Here is a 12,185-nt window from a genome sequence, read left to right as displayed (position 1 = left end):
ACCCAGAGCCCTGAGCCCTGCTTCGGGCAGGGAGGAAAGCATGGTGCTATTCCTCTCCACAGGCCTCCCGACTTAAGCCACAGACAGTAAGATGGAGGTGCATACCTTACTTAAAACCAGACAATATTGAAACAATAAAGTTTGGCAGGGCGCTGTGCCTCACACCCGTAATCCCAGCACTTTGTGAGGCCCAGGTGGGCAGATCACCCGAGGTCAGGAGTTCAAGATCAGCCTGGCCAACATAGTGAAACACCGTCTCTACTAAAAATACAAAAATTAGCCAGGTGTGGTGGTGTACACCTATAATTCCAGCTACTTGAGAGGCTGAGTCAGGAGAATCACTTGAACCTGGGAGTCGGAGGTTACAGTGAGCCAAGATCTCACCACTGTACTCAAGCCTGGGCAACAGAGTGGGACTCTGTCTGAAAAAATATAAATAAAAATAAATAAATTCAGCTTTCAGAGATACTAAAATGTGAAAAAGAAAAAAAAAAAGAATCTTACAAGGAAATATAAGTAATTGTCACAAGATCACAAAGCTATGGAGTGCTGAAGGCAAGAGTTAAACTCAGGCCGTCTGATTCCACTCATGGTATATGTCTAGCGTCCTGGCGTAATGACTCATGGCACTGAACCAGTGCCAAAGCCGCCCAAATGATCTCCATTCTTGCATTTCTCCAACCCTCTCCACACTATATCCAGAAAGAGTACTCTAAGCATTAAACTGCCCTTGCCACTTCACTGCCTAAAACCCTTCAATGGCTCCCCATTGCCCTCCTCAAGAATAAGCTTAGCTTCATTACCAGGCCTACCAGGATCAGCAATCTTGTCCTTGCTGTTGTCTCTGGCCTCATTTCTCACCTCAAAATCTTTAAGGCAGCCCTCCTGAACCCCCTTAGGGCTCTCAAGTCACAACTCTAGGACTAAGACAGCCCACAAATGGAAATACAGCAAGCACAGGGAGAAATGGATGGGAGCAGAAAAAGAGATGCCAGTCCCCCTACTCCCACCCACAGGACCCAAACTTACACAAACCATTCCTCGTGCTTTGCCATGTCTCCATTATCAATTCATATATTATGCCAAATCCCTCCAATTTTAAAATAAAAATTAAATTCAGGGGTAAATGTTAGAAATCTATGCATTCATGGCCACTGCCTAAGTCCTATTCTTTTGGAATCATTTCTAGAAAGGGTAAAAGCTGACCATACCCAGCATACTGATCGAAGTGTGAACTCAGAATACCAGGAAACTCCGTCCTCCAACACCATCCCCCAAAGCCCACTCTGCAAAGGCAATGAAATTTCACAATTTCTCCAGCATTCTTGAAATGCTGAGAGCAGTAGTTTGTGCTAAGAGGACAGTGAAAGGCATGTCCCGGGTGGCCTCTGGTTCATGCTGTGGCTACTGCCAATTCTTTAAGTGTTCCCTCAGCTCAAATCTTTGATGCACGAGGCCCAGCAGCCGTCACTGCTAAGTCAACATTGAGACGTGTAAATGTTTCTGAAATGAGTTCAACAACCAGGATGGTACAATTAAGCTTCCCATGTGAGCCTCCCCACTGCCACGTCAGGCCTCACCAGACGTTAAACCCAACTATGGGATCCTGAAGACAATCAGAGGCCGGCAGGCAGACCTTCACCCCTCTAAGCCTCAGATTCCCCAGAAGTAAACTGGGAACAGTAACTCCTATTTCACATGGCTACTGCAAGGACTAAGTGACATAAAATGTATGGAAGCACCAAGCCAGTGACTAACCCTGAGATGGGAGCACATGATAAATGCTTACTGAATCTGGGAAAGCAAAATTATTCTAGCTCAATAAAGCCTTTAGAAAAGGCCAGCGAATTTAGCTTCAAATTCAGTGCAAGAGAAATAATCATCCTGGGCCCACCATCAGGTCATATGCCAAATGTCTTAAATATCACCTTATTTAATCTTCGTAACCATCTGTGCAAACGATCCCCTTTTCGAGTAACAGTAGATTGAGGCTCAGTCAGGTTCAATAATTTGCTCCAGGTTGCAGAGAAAGAACATGGGATATCCTGTAAGAATTTAAACTCAGTTGAATTTGAACCCAGACTTCGTATCTTTAATCCCCCTACTACTCTGTTGCCAAAACCCCGAAGCCAGAGAAAGACAAAGGTGGATGAGAGTCCAGACAGGGCAACCATGCTGAGTTGATTAGCACACCTTCATCAGCACAAGTCCAAATGACCAAAAGCGAGTGTCACTCAAGGGCAAAGAGATAGGGAAAGGTAAGCAATCAGTTTAACTGCCTAGTTCAGCCCAAACAGGATCTTTCAGAGACAGAGCTTAATGATTTAACAGCGTAAGTCCTTTATCAGCATGAGGCGGCTAACTCCCTGGCACTGTGATTTTAAGCAAATGACTATAGTGCCTCTGATTGCTTCTATAAAACATGGAGACTGTGAAATCTCCCTTGCAGTGATGTTGTAAGGGTTAAAGAAATAAAGTGTGGAGATTACTTCATACAGTCTTGTTACATACTACACGCCTAAGGAATAGTTCTATGATTATGAAGGCCCCTTCACAACTAGGATTTCTACAGCCCCTTCCTTCTTCCTCATTTGCTGAAATGAGCCACATCACCCCTCAACTTTGCCTGTTCCTTACCTCCCTCTCCCTTCTCTGTGCCCCCAACTCATTCACTGAGATCACAAATACTTACTCAATACCTACTCAGGCCAGCTGGGGAATCACTCACGCTGTTACATTAAGCTGTATCACTTTGCCCCTGTGGAGCTTACATTCTTACATTTGTAGGAGAGCGGGAAAGACAGTCAATAAATAACACTAGCAGGTACAGTCAAGTGTGATAAACAACAAAGCAGATAAGATTACAGAGAATAATCCCTGGAAAGGCGGGGCCGGGTAAGATAACTAGGAAAAAGCCTATTTGAAGAATCAACTTTGAATCAGAAAGCTGATGAAGAGAGAGATCAGGCAATGAATGATCAGAGGGAATAGTGCTGCAGACACAGGGTACATGGTTGACAGAGCCCAACAGTGTCTTACAAGGCTAAGAACACAGCTCAACTGCAGCACCCACTATGTTTTAGTATAACTACAGGTTTATAGGCCAGTTGTACCAATAACCTCTGTGCCCTCTTAACGTAGGAGCCATGTGTCTCTTCTTCCGTCTGCATTCACTCAGTCATATTTATCTGCCCAACATTCTATTAAGCATGAGGTGTAATAAGCATTCAGAAAATATTTGCTACATAAAACATATTTGTTTGATTTTCAGTTGTGGGGGTTAAATTATTCCCTGCTGAGTTCTGGGCTTTCTGAAGCCCCATTCAGACTTCCTTGTATACCTGAAAGTGCCATTGTCCCTCAACTTCTGCTACCCACCGCCTCTCCCTTCTCCATACTCAACTGCTCACTACAACTATTCTCCCCCTGTTCTCTCACCTCTGCCTCTGCATGAATTCACCTGGACTGCCTTCTCCATCACCTCTACTTTCCTCACAAACTCTTAGGATTAACTTATAAATTTCATTAGTGTACTGACATTATCATTTGTTCAAACATTTCCAAATCTCTCAAGTTCTTCAGTAAATTTTTTCCTTCAAGTAACAGAAAGTGATGCATCAAGTGACAGTTGAAGATTGAGTGGTAAAGACAGTTGAAGGACAAATGATCTGAGGTTACTTCTGTAATTTCTTTTCCTCCCCCAAATATGCCATATTCCTGACTTTCTGGGCTTTGCGCCTACAGAACTAGACCAGGGTACAAGGGCAGGAAAGTTCTCACTACTGTGGGTCTGTGCACTCAATCACTCACCCATAAAAGAAATGCCTTATTTACAGTAAAAAAAAAAAAAAAAAAAAAAAAAAAAAACAATTTGGGACAAAAGCTATCACTTAATGGTCTTCCCCACAGGAAGGTCAATAGTTTAGCATCTAAATTATTTGAGATGGATTGCCTTTTCTAAAAGCAGAAATTGCAGCTGTACTTCATTTTAAAAAAAGAAAAATGTCAAATATGTATTCTCCTAGGCAAGAGGCAGATATAGGTAAGTCATAACTTCCAATGCAGCTGCCACAGCCTCATTTAGCTGATAAGAACTTGCACATAACCTTTAGTCCTTCACTTATAAAAGCCATGCATGTATCTTTCTCCTCCCACTTCCGTAAAGGCAGAAAATAAGGCTGGAGCCATTCTTTCTGAGTATACAACAGCAGGGGCATGGGTTTAAGCAGTTTTCTTCGACAACATACATTCCTCTGTGAGTCCCTGGACAGAAGCTCTGGGCTGCACTGAAAACATACAACAGTGATTCTAAAATTGGAGGCCTGGCCAGGCACAGTGGCTCACATCTGTAATCCCAACACTTTGGGAGGCGGAAGGGGACAGATCACTTGAGGTCAGGAGTTTGAGACGAACCTGGCCAACATGGTGAAACCCCATCTCTACTAAAAATACAAAAATCAGCCAGGTGTGGTGGCGGGCACCTGTAGTATCAGCTACTCAGGAGGCCATGGCAGGAGAATCGCTTGTACCCAGGAGGAGGAGGTTGTAGTGAGCCAAGATCATGCCACCGCACCCCAGCCTGGGTGAAAGACTGAGACTCTTTAAAAAAAAAAAAAAGTAGATAAAATTGGAGGCCTGAAAGGCAGTGCTTCTCCTACAAGAGAGCTCCATGAACTTCAACTAGCCATAAGAGAGGGGAAATACCCTAAAAGACAACGAAACTGTGCTTAGACTTAACTAAGAACCATTTCAAACTCAGTGCCCTCAGCCAACATTTCCCCTAAGACTTGACTGGCAGCATGCACTCGTATCTTGCCCACCATGGCAGTGCCTTGCTATATTACACTACCAAGTACTGCACACTCTGTTCACTTGGCTATATGGACACAGCAATATGGCCCCTGTCTACCAGGATTTGGGTCTTTGGAAAGACTTCTAACCATGGTTAGACTCTTACTGCTAAATTCACTGAACACTACTCTGCTAAAAGTTTCAAAGTCAGCCTAACTTAGATATATAATAGGGGGCATGTACAGTACATTAATTACATGCCTGTGCTTTGGCTGCCAGGACTGGGATTCAGCCTCTGTAGGGTTTAAACCCCCTGAAAACTCCTTAGCAGACCCTGTAGGTCTCCACGCGATTTGGCCCTTGTCTTCCTCTCAGACCTAGTCTACTACCACTTTCCCTCTCTAATTACCTAGACATGCCCAGCTCATTCTCATCTCAGTCTTTGCACTTGCTGTCTGTTCTGCCTAACGGCACTGTTCCCTTTAGTCTCACTTAGCTGGCTACCTTTCATCACTCATGTCTCAGCTCAAATGTCAAAAAGGCCATCTCCAGGATCACTTACATATAATGCTGAGCAATGTCAAGTATGTGTATGCATATATATAATTCCACCTACATAAAGTACAAAAAATGAACAAAACCAGTGTTATAAGTCAGGGGACTGGTGGACCTTTGTAGGGTGGAGGTAGTGACAGGCAGGAGCACCAGGGGGCCTCTGGGTTGTTGTTAAATATCATTTTCTTGATCTGTACCTAGTTAGCTGGGCGTGCATTCAGTTTATGAAAATTCATCAAGTTGTTCATTTATAATTGTGCATTTTTCATGACATCTGCTATTTCAGTTTTAAAAATTTATGCCAATCAAAAACACACCCTGTGAAATAGGTCTCCTCTGATCATCCAGTCTAAACTACCCTACTGTGAAGCTATTCATTCTCCATCCCATGACCCTGACTGATTTTCTTCATAGAATTTGTGATTGGCTGAAATCATTTTCATTATTGGTTATATGTGTACTGGCTCACTCTCTCCCACCTCCATTAAAATAAAGTATCACATGGCCAAAGACTCTGCCTGCCTCATTCACCACCCCCAAACCCCAGGGCCTACAACAGTCCTGCCAAATGGTATGGGCTGAATAAAAACTATATGAAAGATAAGAAATGACTAAAGTGGACCTTTTAAGGACATATTATCAATCAAAAGTCAAAGTAGTAAAGCTAAGAGCAAAGGTTAAAAAAAAAAAAAACTTCAATGACACTAAGAATCAGGAATATGTGTCAAATGTTAAATTTAACCATAGGGAGGGGGAAGACAAAATGTCATTCTATGAGTATCTTTGACAGACCAGTTAAAGTTATTTCTCTGAGCAGAAACTGGGTCTTTTATTTCTGTAGAGACAACAGTTTTTCACAAGGCCTGGTGGTACAAAGTAGGTCTGGGCCAAGAGTGGCAACAGATTTCTGGGATACTTGGTGAGGATTCTTAAGTATGATGGGAGAAGTGGGCCATGTTTAACGGTAATGTCTGCCACGGGCAAGGGACTATGCAGACATAATATCAAATCAGTGTACATGAAACAGATCATAGGAAGCACGTAAGAATTTGAAAATAGGCTTTCCTACAAGTCATGAGCAATACTCACCATTTTTATGGACAATTCTAAGATGGTCATAAAGAAAAAAATAAAAATGTATCTGTGGTGCTAACGACTTGGATGTTATACAGTTACTACTGTGGTATGCAGATTAATTTGTATGTTGATATAATTTATTTTCATGAGGAAGGATATACTCACCAGGAAACAGCATGGTGTAACGGAAACGTAAAGGTAAGCCTTTACTCTGGAATGCCACAAACTCTCACTGTAACTTTGAATGTGTCATCGAACTTCTTTAGGCCTCAATTTCTCTACCCATGAAATGAGCTGGCTGGACTAAATGATTGCTAATGTCCATTTTCAGTTGTTGGACATTGTATACATTTCTATCTTTAAAAAAAACCCTATTTTTGTCTTGTAAGACATTACAGAATAACACATCATCCACAAGTATGTAAATCATAGTAACCAGATGGGGTGTGCAAACAGATCTTTTTACCCAGTTTTCCTGACAAACCAAGAGTATCTCTCCCCAACCAGATTTTCTCCTGTTTTGCGTTCAGCCTCTTGTTTCTTGGTTAGGCATGTAGGCTTCACATACTTCAGCTAAACACTCTGCATTTTAGGGTTCTCTGTACAATTCATGAGTTTTGACTGCCCTGGGCCCCATGTTTCTCATCAATTCAAGTCTACACTCATGGTTAGCACCCTAGTTCTTGCTTTTTCTAACACTTAAATAATGAATAAGACTTAACTCACCTGGAGGTATTCTCCTTCCTGTATTACAACAGTTATTAGTGAGTTTTAATTAGACAAAACTGCCATTCCTTTTGCTACCTCACTATAGTGTCAAGCACCTATTAAGAATATTACAGTAGTAAGTATTAGCACCTTTTAAATTTACATTAACAATAACAGAGAAATGAGAAGGCAGGAAACGAAAGGAGAGGGGTAAAAATAGCTCACAGATGTCATAATGAACCAAAGTTTAGAGTAACTCAAAAAACCGTCAATCACTATTTTTTAAATTTTCTAAAAAACTATACTATGCACATCCTGGTTAAAATTGTATGAGTGATAATTTGCCTCTCATCAATTAAAAATGGGGAAATAGGCAAGGCATTAACTCTGCTGTGGCTAAATCCCTGACTGTGCTTTCTTTAAAAGGGGAGAGAGATAATCTACGGAGACTAACCAGTTCAGTGGTTGAGTGATTTCTCCAAGAGTCATCACCAACTCAAAACTTCCCTTAAGTCCTTCTGACTACTGTAACGCTTGCCATCTGCACAAGGTAAAAATCTCCTAGAGGCCAAGTTCCAATAGCTATCCAGCCCACCAGTGACCCTCTTTGGTTTCATTCTCCATCGACAAGGAGGACATGGACAGGGTCAACTGTCTAATGCGTTTTAGTGACAGGCCTGATTTTTCACTGAAAAGAGGGGAAAGATCGTTTCCCATTTTTCTGCTTGACCCATGGATTTGACCAACTCAGGCACCTTAAAAGTCTGCAAAAGCAGGTAGCCCGCAGGAAGTTCACCCTGGGGGGTGAGTTCCTAGTTGGGCTGAAATGGGTTTCCAGGCATGTTTATCACGTGGCCTAAATGTGCTCAGGGTTAGTGCGAGCCGTCTGAAAAGCAGAATTAGTATAGCTGACAATAAAACCTCAGGGCTCCAAAACCCGGTCCGAGAAACTTTTCTTAAACTTGCGTCCGGCGCCTGCTTCAGCGCCTTCGCCGTGAGCCTGAGGGGCAGACAGCAGCGACTCCCGTGCTTTGCGTCGCTCACACCCCGAGGCACCCGGGGCCACCCCCGCGCCGCCCCTGCCCCACACTGGAGCGGGGGGTCCCTCCTGGACCCGGGTGCGGTGCCGCGGCGCCTCCCGAAGTGGGGCGCCCGAGGGGCCGCGTACGGGGCCAGGCGGAGAGCAAGAGCAGCAGGGAGCTAGGGGAGCCCGGGCAGGCGGGCGCCGCTGTCAGCGCTCGCAGCTCCTGCCTACACGCTCACCTGGGACCCGACCGCCAGGAAGCCGGGCCGCAGTGCTAGGGCTCGCAGAAGCTTCCCGGCCTGCGTTGCCACGGGGGACGCCATCTTAAACAGGAAACCCAGCAAGGGGCAGTAGGGCGGGCGCGGGCAGGGGAAGGAGGCGGAGGAGGAGCGGCGGGAGGAGGGGTCGGAGCAGAAGCAGGCGGGAGGAGGAGGCAGAGGCGGGCCTGGCCAGGCCGGCCCCCTGGGTCTCCGGGGCGCAGGCGTTCTTAAGGCCGCAGAGCTCTGGGTCCCCGACCTGGCCCTGGTTCACTTTGAGCGGTCCCAAGGCCTCAGGGCCTACTGTGCAGTCCCCGGGTTATGGTTCTGAGCAAAGACAGAGCCGGAGCCCTGCGGTCTTGGGGCTCAAACAGTCCCTGGATGGCCAAACAAGCGAATATTCGCCATGGCAGTGGGTGCTGGAAGGGTGGCTCACGTAGCTGACGCCCTCCGCAGAGACCCCTGGTCTAGTCCTGGGGTCACGGAGGCCTATCTGGAACAGTGGTGTTGGAGCTGAGACTTTAAGGAATAGGGACGGGTGAGGAGCCTGCAGCCCAGGACTTCAGGTGGGTCAAGGAGAGGTCTGGAGGAGGCTCTCCATCCCTTAGGGAGTTGTGGGTGTTTTGTTTTGTTTTATCCTTAACCCAAGATCAATGTAAAGCTATTGGAGGATTTTAAGCCCAGTAATCAGAATGATAAAAGCGACATTCATCTGGAGTTGTGAACTCCAAATACCTGACACAGGTCTCAATCAATTTAAGAAGTTTTGCCAAAGTTAAAGACACGTGCCTGTGACACAGCCTCAGGAGGTCCTGACGACAAGTGCCTAAGGCGGTCGTGGACACAGCTTGGTTTTATACATTTTAGGGAGATATGAGACATCAATCAATGTACATAAGATGTACATTGGTTTGGTCCAGAAAAGCGAGACAACTGGAAGCAGGGAGAGGCTTCCAGGTCCTCGGTAGATAAGAGACAAAGCATTGCATTCTTTTGGGTTTCTGATGAGCCTTTCCAAAGGAAGCAATCAGCTGTGCATCTATCTCTGTGAACAGAGGGATGACTTTGAATAGAATGGGAGGCAGGTTTGCCCTAAGCAGTTCCCACCTTAACTTTTCCCTTTAGCTTAGTGTTTTGGGGGTCCCAAGAGTATTTCCCTTTCATAGAGTTTACATGAGTCTAAGCAATGTACATGTAATAAAAACGACAACAGCAAAGTTACTGAATATGTGCCAAGCACTTGACAAATATAAACCTGTTTAGTCTTCATAGCAGCCTTTTAAGCGGGTACAAGTGTACAGTTCCCATTTTGCAGAAGAGTAAACTGAGGTGCACAGAGGTTAAGTAACTTGCCAGAGGTGGTAGGTCTGATAAGAGATGAGATTCACATCCCTTCCACCCACCCCCAAATTAAGCACTATTTTAGATTTTTTTTTAACCTTACTCATTCTTGAGCATACAATCATGAAAAAAGGTACAATGTAACACAAGTAGACAACTGTTGCTACTAGCTTCTTTCCTAACCTCTTTGTTCGGAAAGTGGGGGAACTGAGGATTTTTATTTTAATATAATTTCTAGCCCATTTCGAGACATAATTTTACCCACTAGATTTAGCATCTTTTGATGATGATGATGATTGCTTAAATCAAGTATTGCCACGATGATGGCAAAGTGACAATGGTCTAACTCCATCCTACCTTTATTAGTTTGTATTCTACTCAGAAAAACTGCGCTGTCTTCCCATCATCTCCATTGATCAAAGAAAAACTTCAGCTGAATTAAATGTAAAAGAGTTTAATTGAGCAATGAACGATTCGCGAATCGGGCAGTCCCCAGAATCACAGTAGATTGTCGTAGAGACTCCAGTGCAGCCACGTTTTGGAAGAAGATTTATAGACAAAAAAAGGGAAATGATGTACAGAAATCAGAAGTGAGGTACAGAACAGCCTGACTGGTTACAGCTTGGCGTTTGCCTTAAACAGTTTGAACACTCAGCAATGTATAAATGGTTGAAATATGGCCACTGGGATTGGCCAAGACTTAGCTATTTTTTAGGCACATACTTCTAAGTTAGGTTTTCAATCTTGTCTACCTATTAAGCTAGGTTGCAGTTCGTCCACAAGGACTCAAATATAGAAGTACCGAGTCCTTCTTAGGCCATATTTAGTTCACTTTAACACTATTCTTCAGTGAATTATTTTATTCACTTGTATCAGTATGGACTCATGTTTCTTTTTGATTAAATAGCAAACCGATGCTCTTTCCTGATACATATGCTCTGCTGCCTCTGTTTTCAGTCATTTAATCTTCACAGGAGCCCTGCAAAAGGGGTCCTACTGTTATTCCCATTTTGCCAGAGAGAAACTGGGCCACAGAGTTCCACATGACATTTACATGACTCTAAGGTCATGTAACTTGCCAAGGGTGACACAGCTTGGGATCAAATTTCCCAAAGCTGGACTCTAATCACTCTCCTTAACACCCTCCTCTTGACAAGACTGGGTTTGAGTTTCCATATTGTTCATCATTACCCCTACTGGGTCTGCTGGGATAGAGCAAAGACTTGCTAATGTTTGAGAGTGAACGTTTAAACTTGTTGAGAGCTCCGAACATTTTGCCAAAAGGAGGAAGACCACCTATAGAATTAATCAAAGGCTGTTATTTCAGACTTTACTATGCTAAGGGAGTTGGCTACTGTCACTTTCCTTCCAAATGAGACTAGAAGGCATTTGAAATAAGTGTTTGTTTTACAGAGATAAAGGAGAGACTCTTAAGACAGTCTTTGATTGATGAGTGTTCTTTTAAGATGCGATTTTTCTATTGTGGTGGGATTTTTGAAAGTGGAGTGGGGAGAGGCTTTCTGATTGTCATCCAAGTACATTTGGCATTCTTTGGTTCACTGTCTACTGGTGCGTAACTTGGGGACTTTCCAGGCTCATCAGCCTCCTAAGAGTTTTCCTGTCTGACTTGGAAGACTGTCTGATCCTCGGCTCTGGGGTCCAAATCTTTCATCAGCAATTCCTCAGTGTCTTTACTCACATTGTCTCTTTGTGCCTTCTCTGCAGCAAGTGGGTAGGGGAGAAGGGACAGAAGGAAGAAAGATAACCATTCATAAAGCATCTCCAGTGCCTAACACTGGACTTGGATTAGAAAAAGTAATCAATAAACATATGTGGAATGAATTGCATTATAGATTTCCTTGTAAGATTTCTCCCTATTTCTTACTCCCCGCTTCCACCCTCCAACCTCCCCAAAATAGGAATCTGTTTGAGGACAGGGAATCTAGATTCTACCAGAGTTCTGCACTGTGCTTTCCTGGAACAAACATTAGGTTTTTGGCCAAACTGGACCTCCACCCCCTTGAACACCTGTCGCTAGGGAAATGCCTACTTCATAGGGTGCCAGTAAGTAGTCAATGATCAGATGTTACATGTAAACACCTTGCACAAGTAAAGACTTCATAAATGTTCTTTTTCTTCCTCTAGTGGGTCCGTAACAAATATTTGCGTGATATCAAATGTGAAACACCAGGGCCAATTTGAGATGTGGATTAGGAGACCCCTGACACTTTGTAATTTATCTTGATAGCACTGGAGAACTACAGAGATGTACAAATGCCAGGCAAAAGTATTAAGAGTCTAAAGTGGTTGCCTCCAAGAAGAGGATAGAGAGTAGTGGTCAAGGAACCATTACATTTTGTTTTAGAGTTTCAAATATTCGGATTCCTGGACTCCGTCTCACACTCAAGGAATCAGAATCACTTAGGATGGAG

The 12,185-nt window shown here is 43.9% G+C and overlaps 1 protein-coding gene across 2 annotated transcripts in view; it reads right to left on the bottom strand.

The window, feature by feature from the left end:
- The window catches only part of SUCLG2 (succinate-CoA ligase GDP-forming subunit beta), a 281,206-nt gene extending 272,659 nt beyond the window's left edge, over positions 1-8,547 (bottom strand). For both annotated transcript variants that reach the window (XM_023200260.2, XM_023200263.2), the window contains exon 1: positions 8,395-8,547. In XM_023200260.2, coding sequence (XP_023056028.1) covers positions 8,395-8,478 — 84 coding nt within the window. In that variant the 5' untranslated portion in view covers positions 8,479-8,547. The remainder of the gene's footprint in view (positions 1-8,394) is intronic.
- Positions 8,548-12,185: the final 3,638 nt, after the last annotated feature.

Source organism: Piliocolobus tephrosceles, chromosome 2, assembly GCF_002776525.5.
Source record: "Piliocolobus tephrosceles isolate RC106 chromosome 2, ASM277652v3, whole genome shotgun sequence".
Lineage (NCBI taxonomy): Eukaryota > Metazoa > Chordata > Mammalia > Primates > Cercopithecidae > Piliocolobus > Piliocolobus tephrosceles.
The sequence above is the reverse complement of the archived record's forward strand: the minus strand, read 5'-3'. Positions and strand labels throughout refer to the sequence as shown.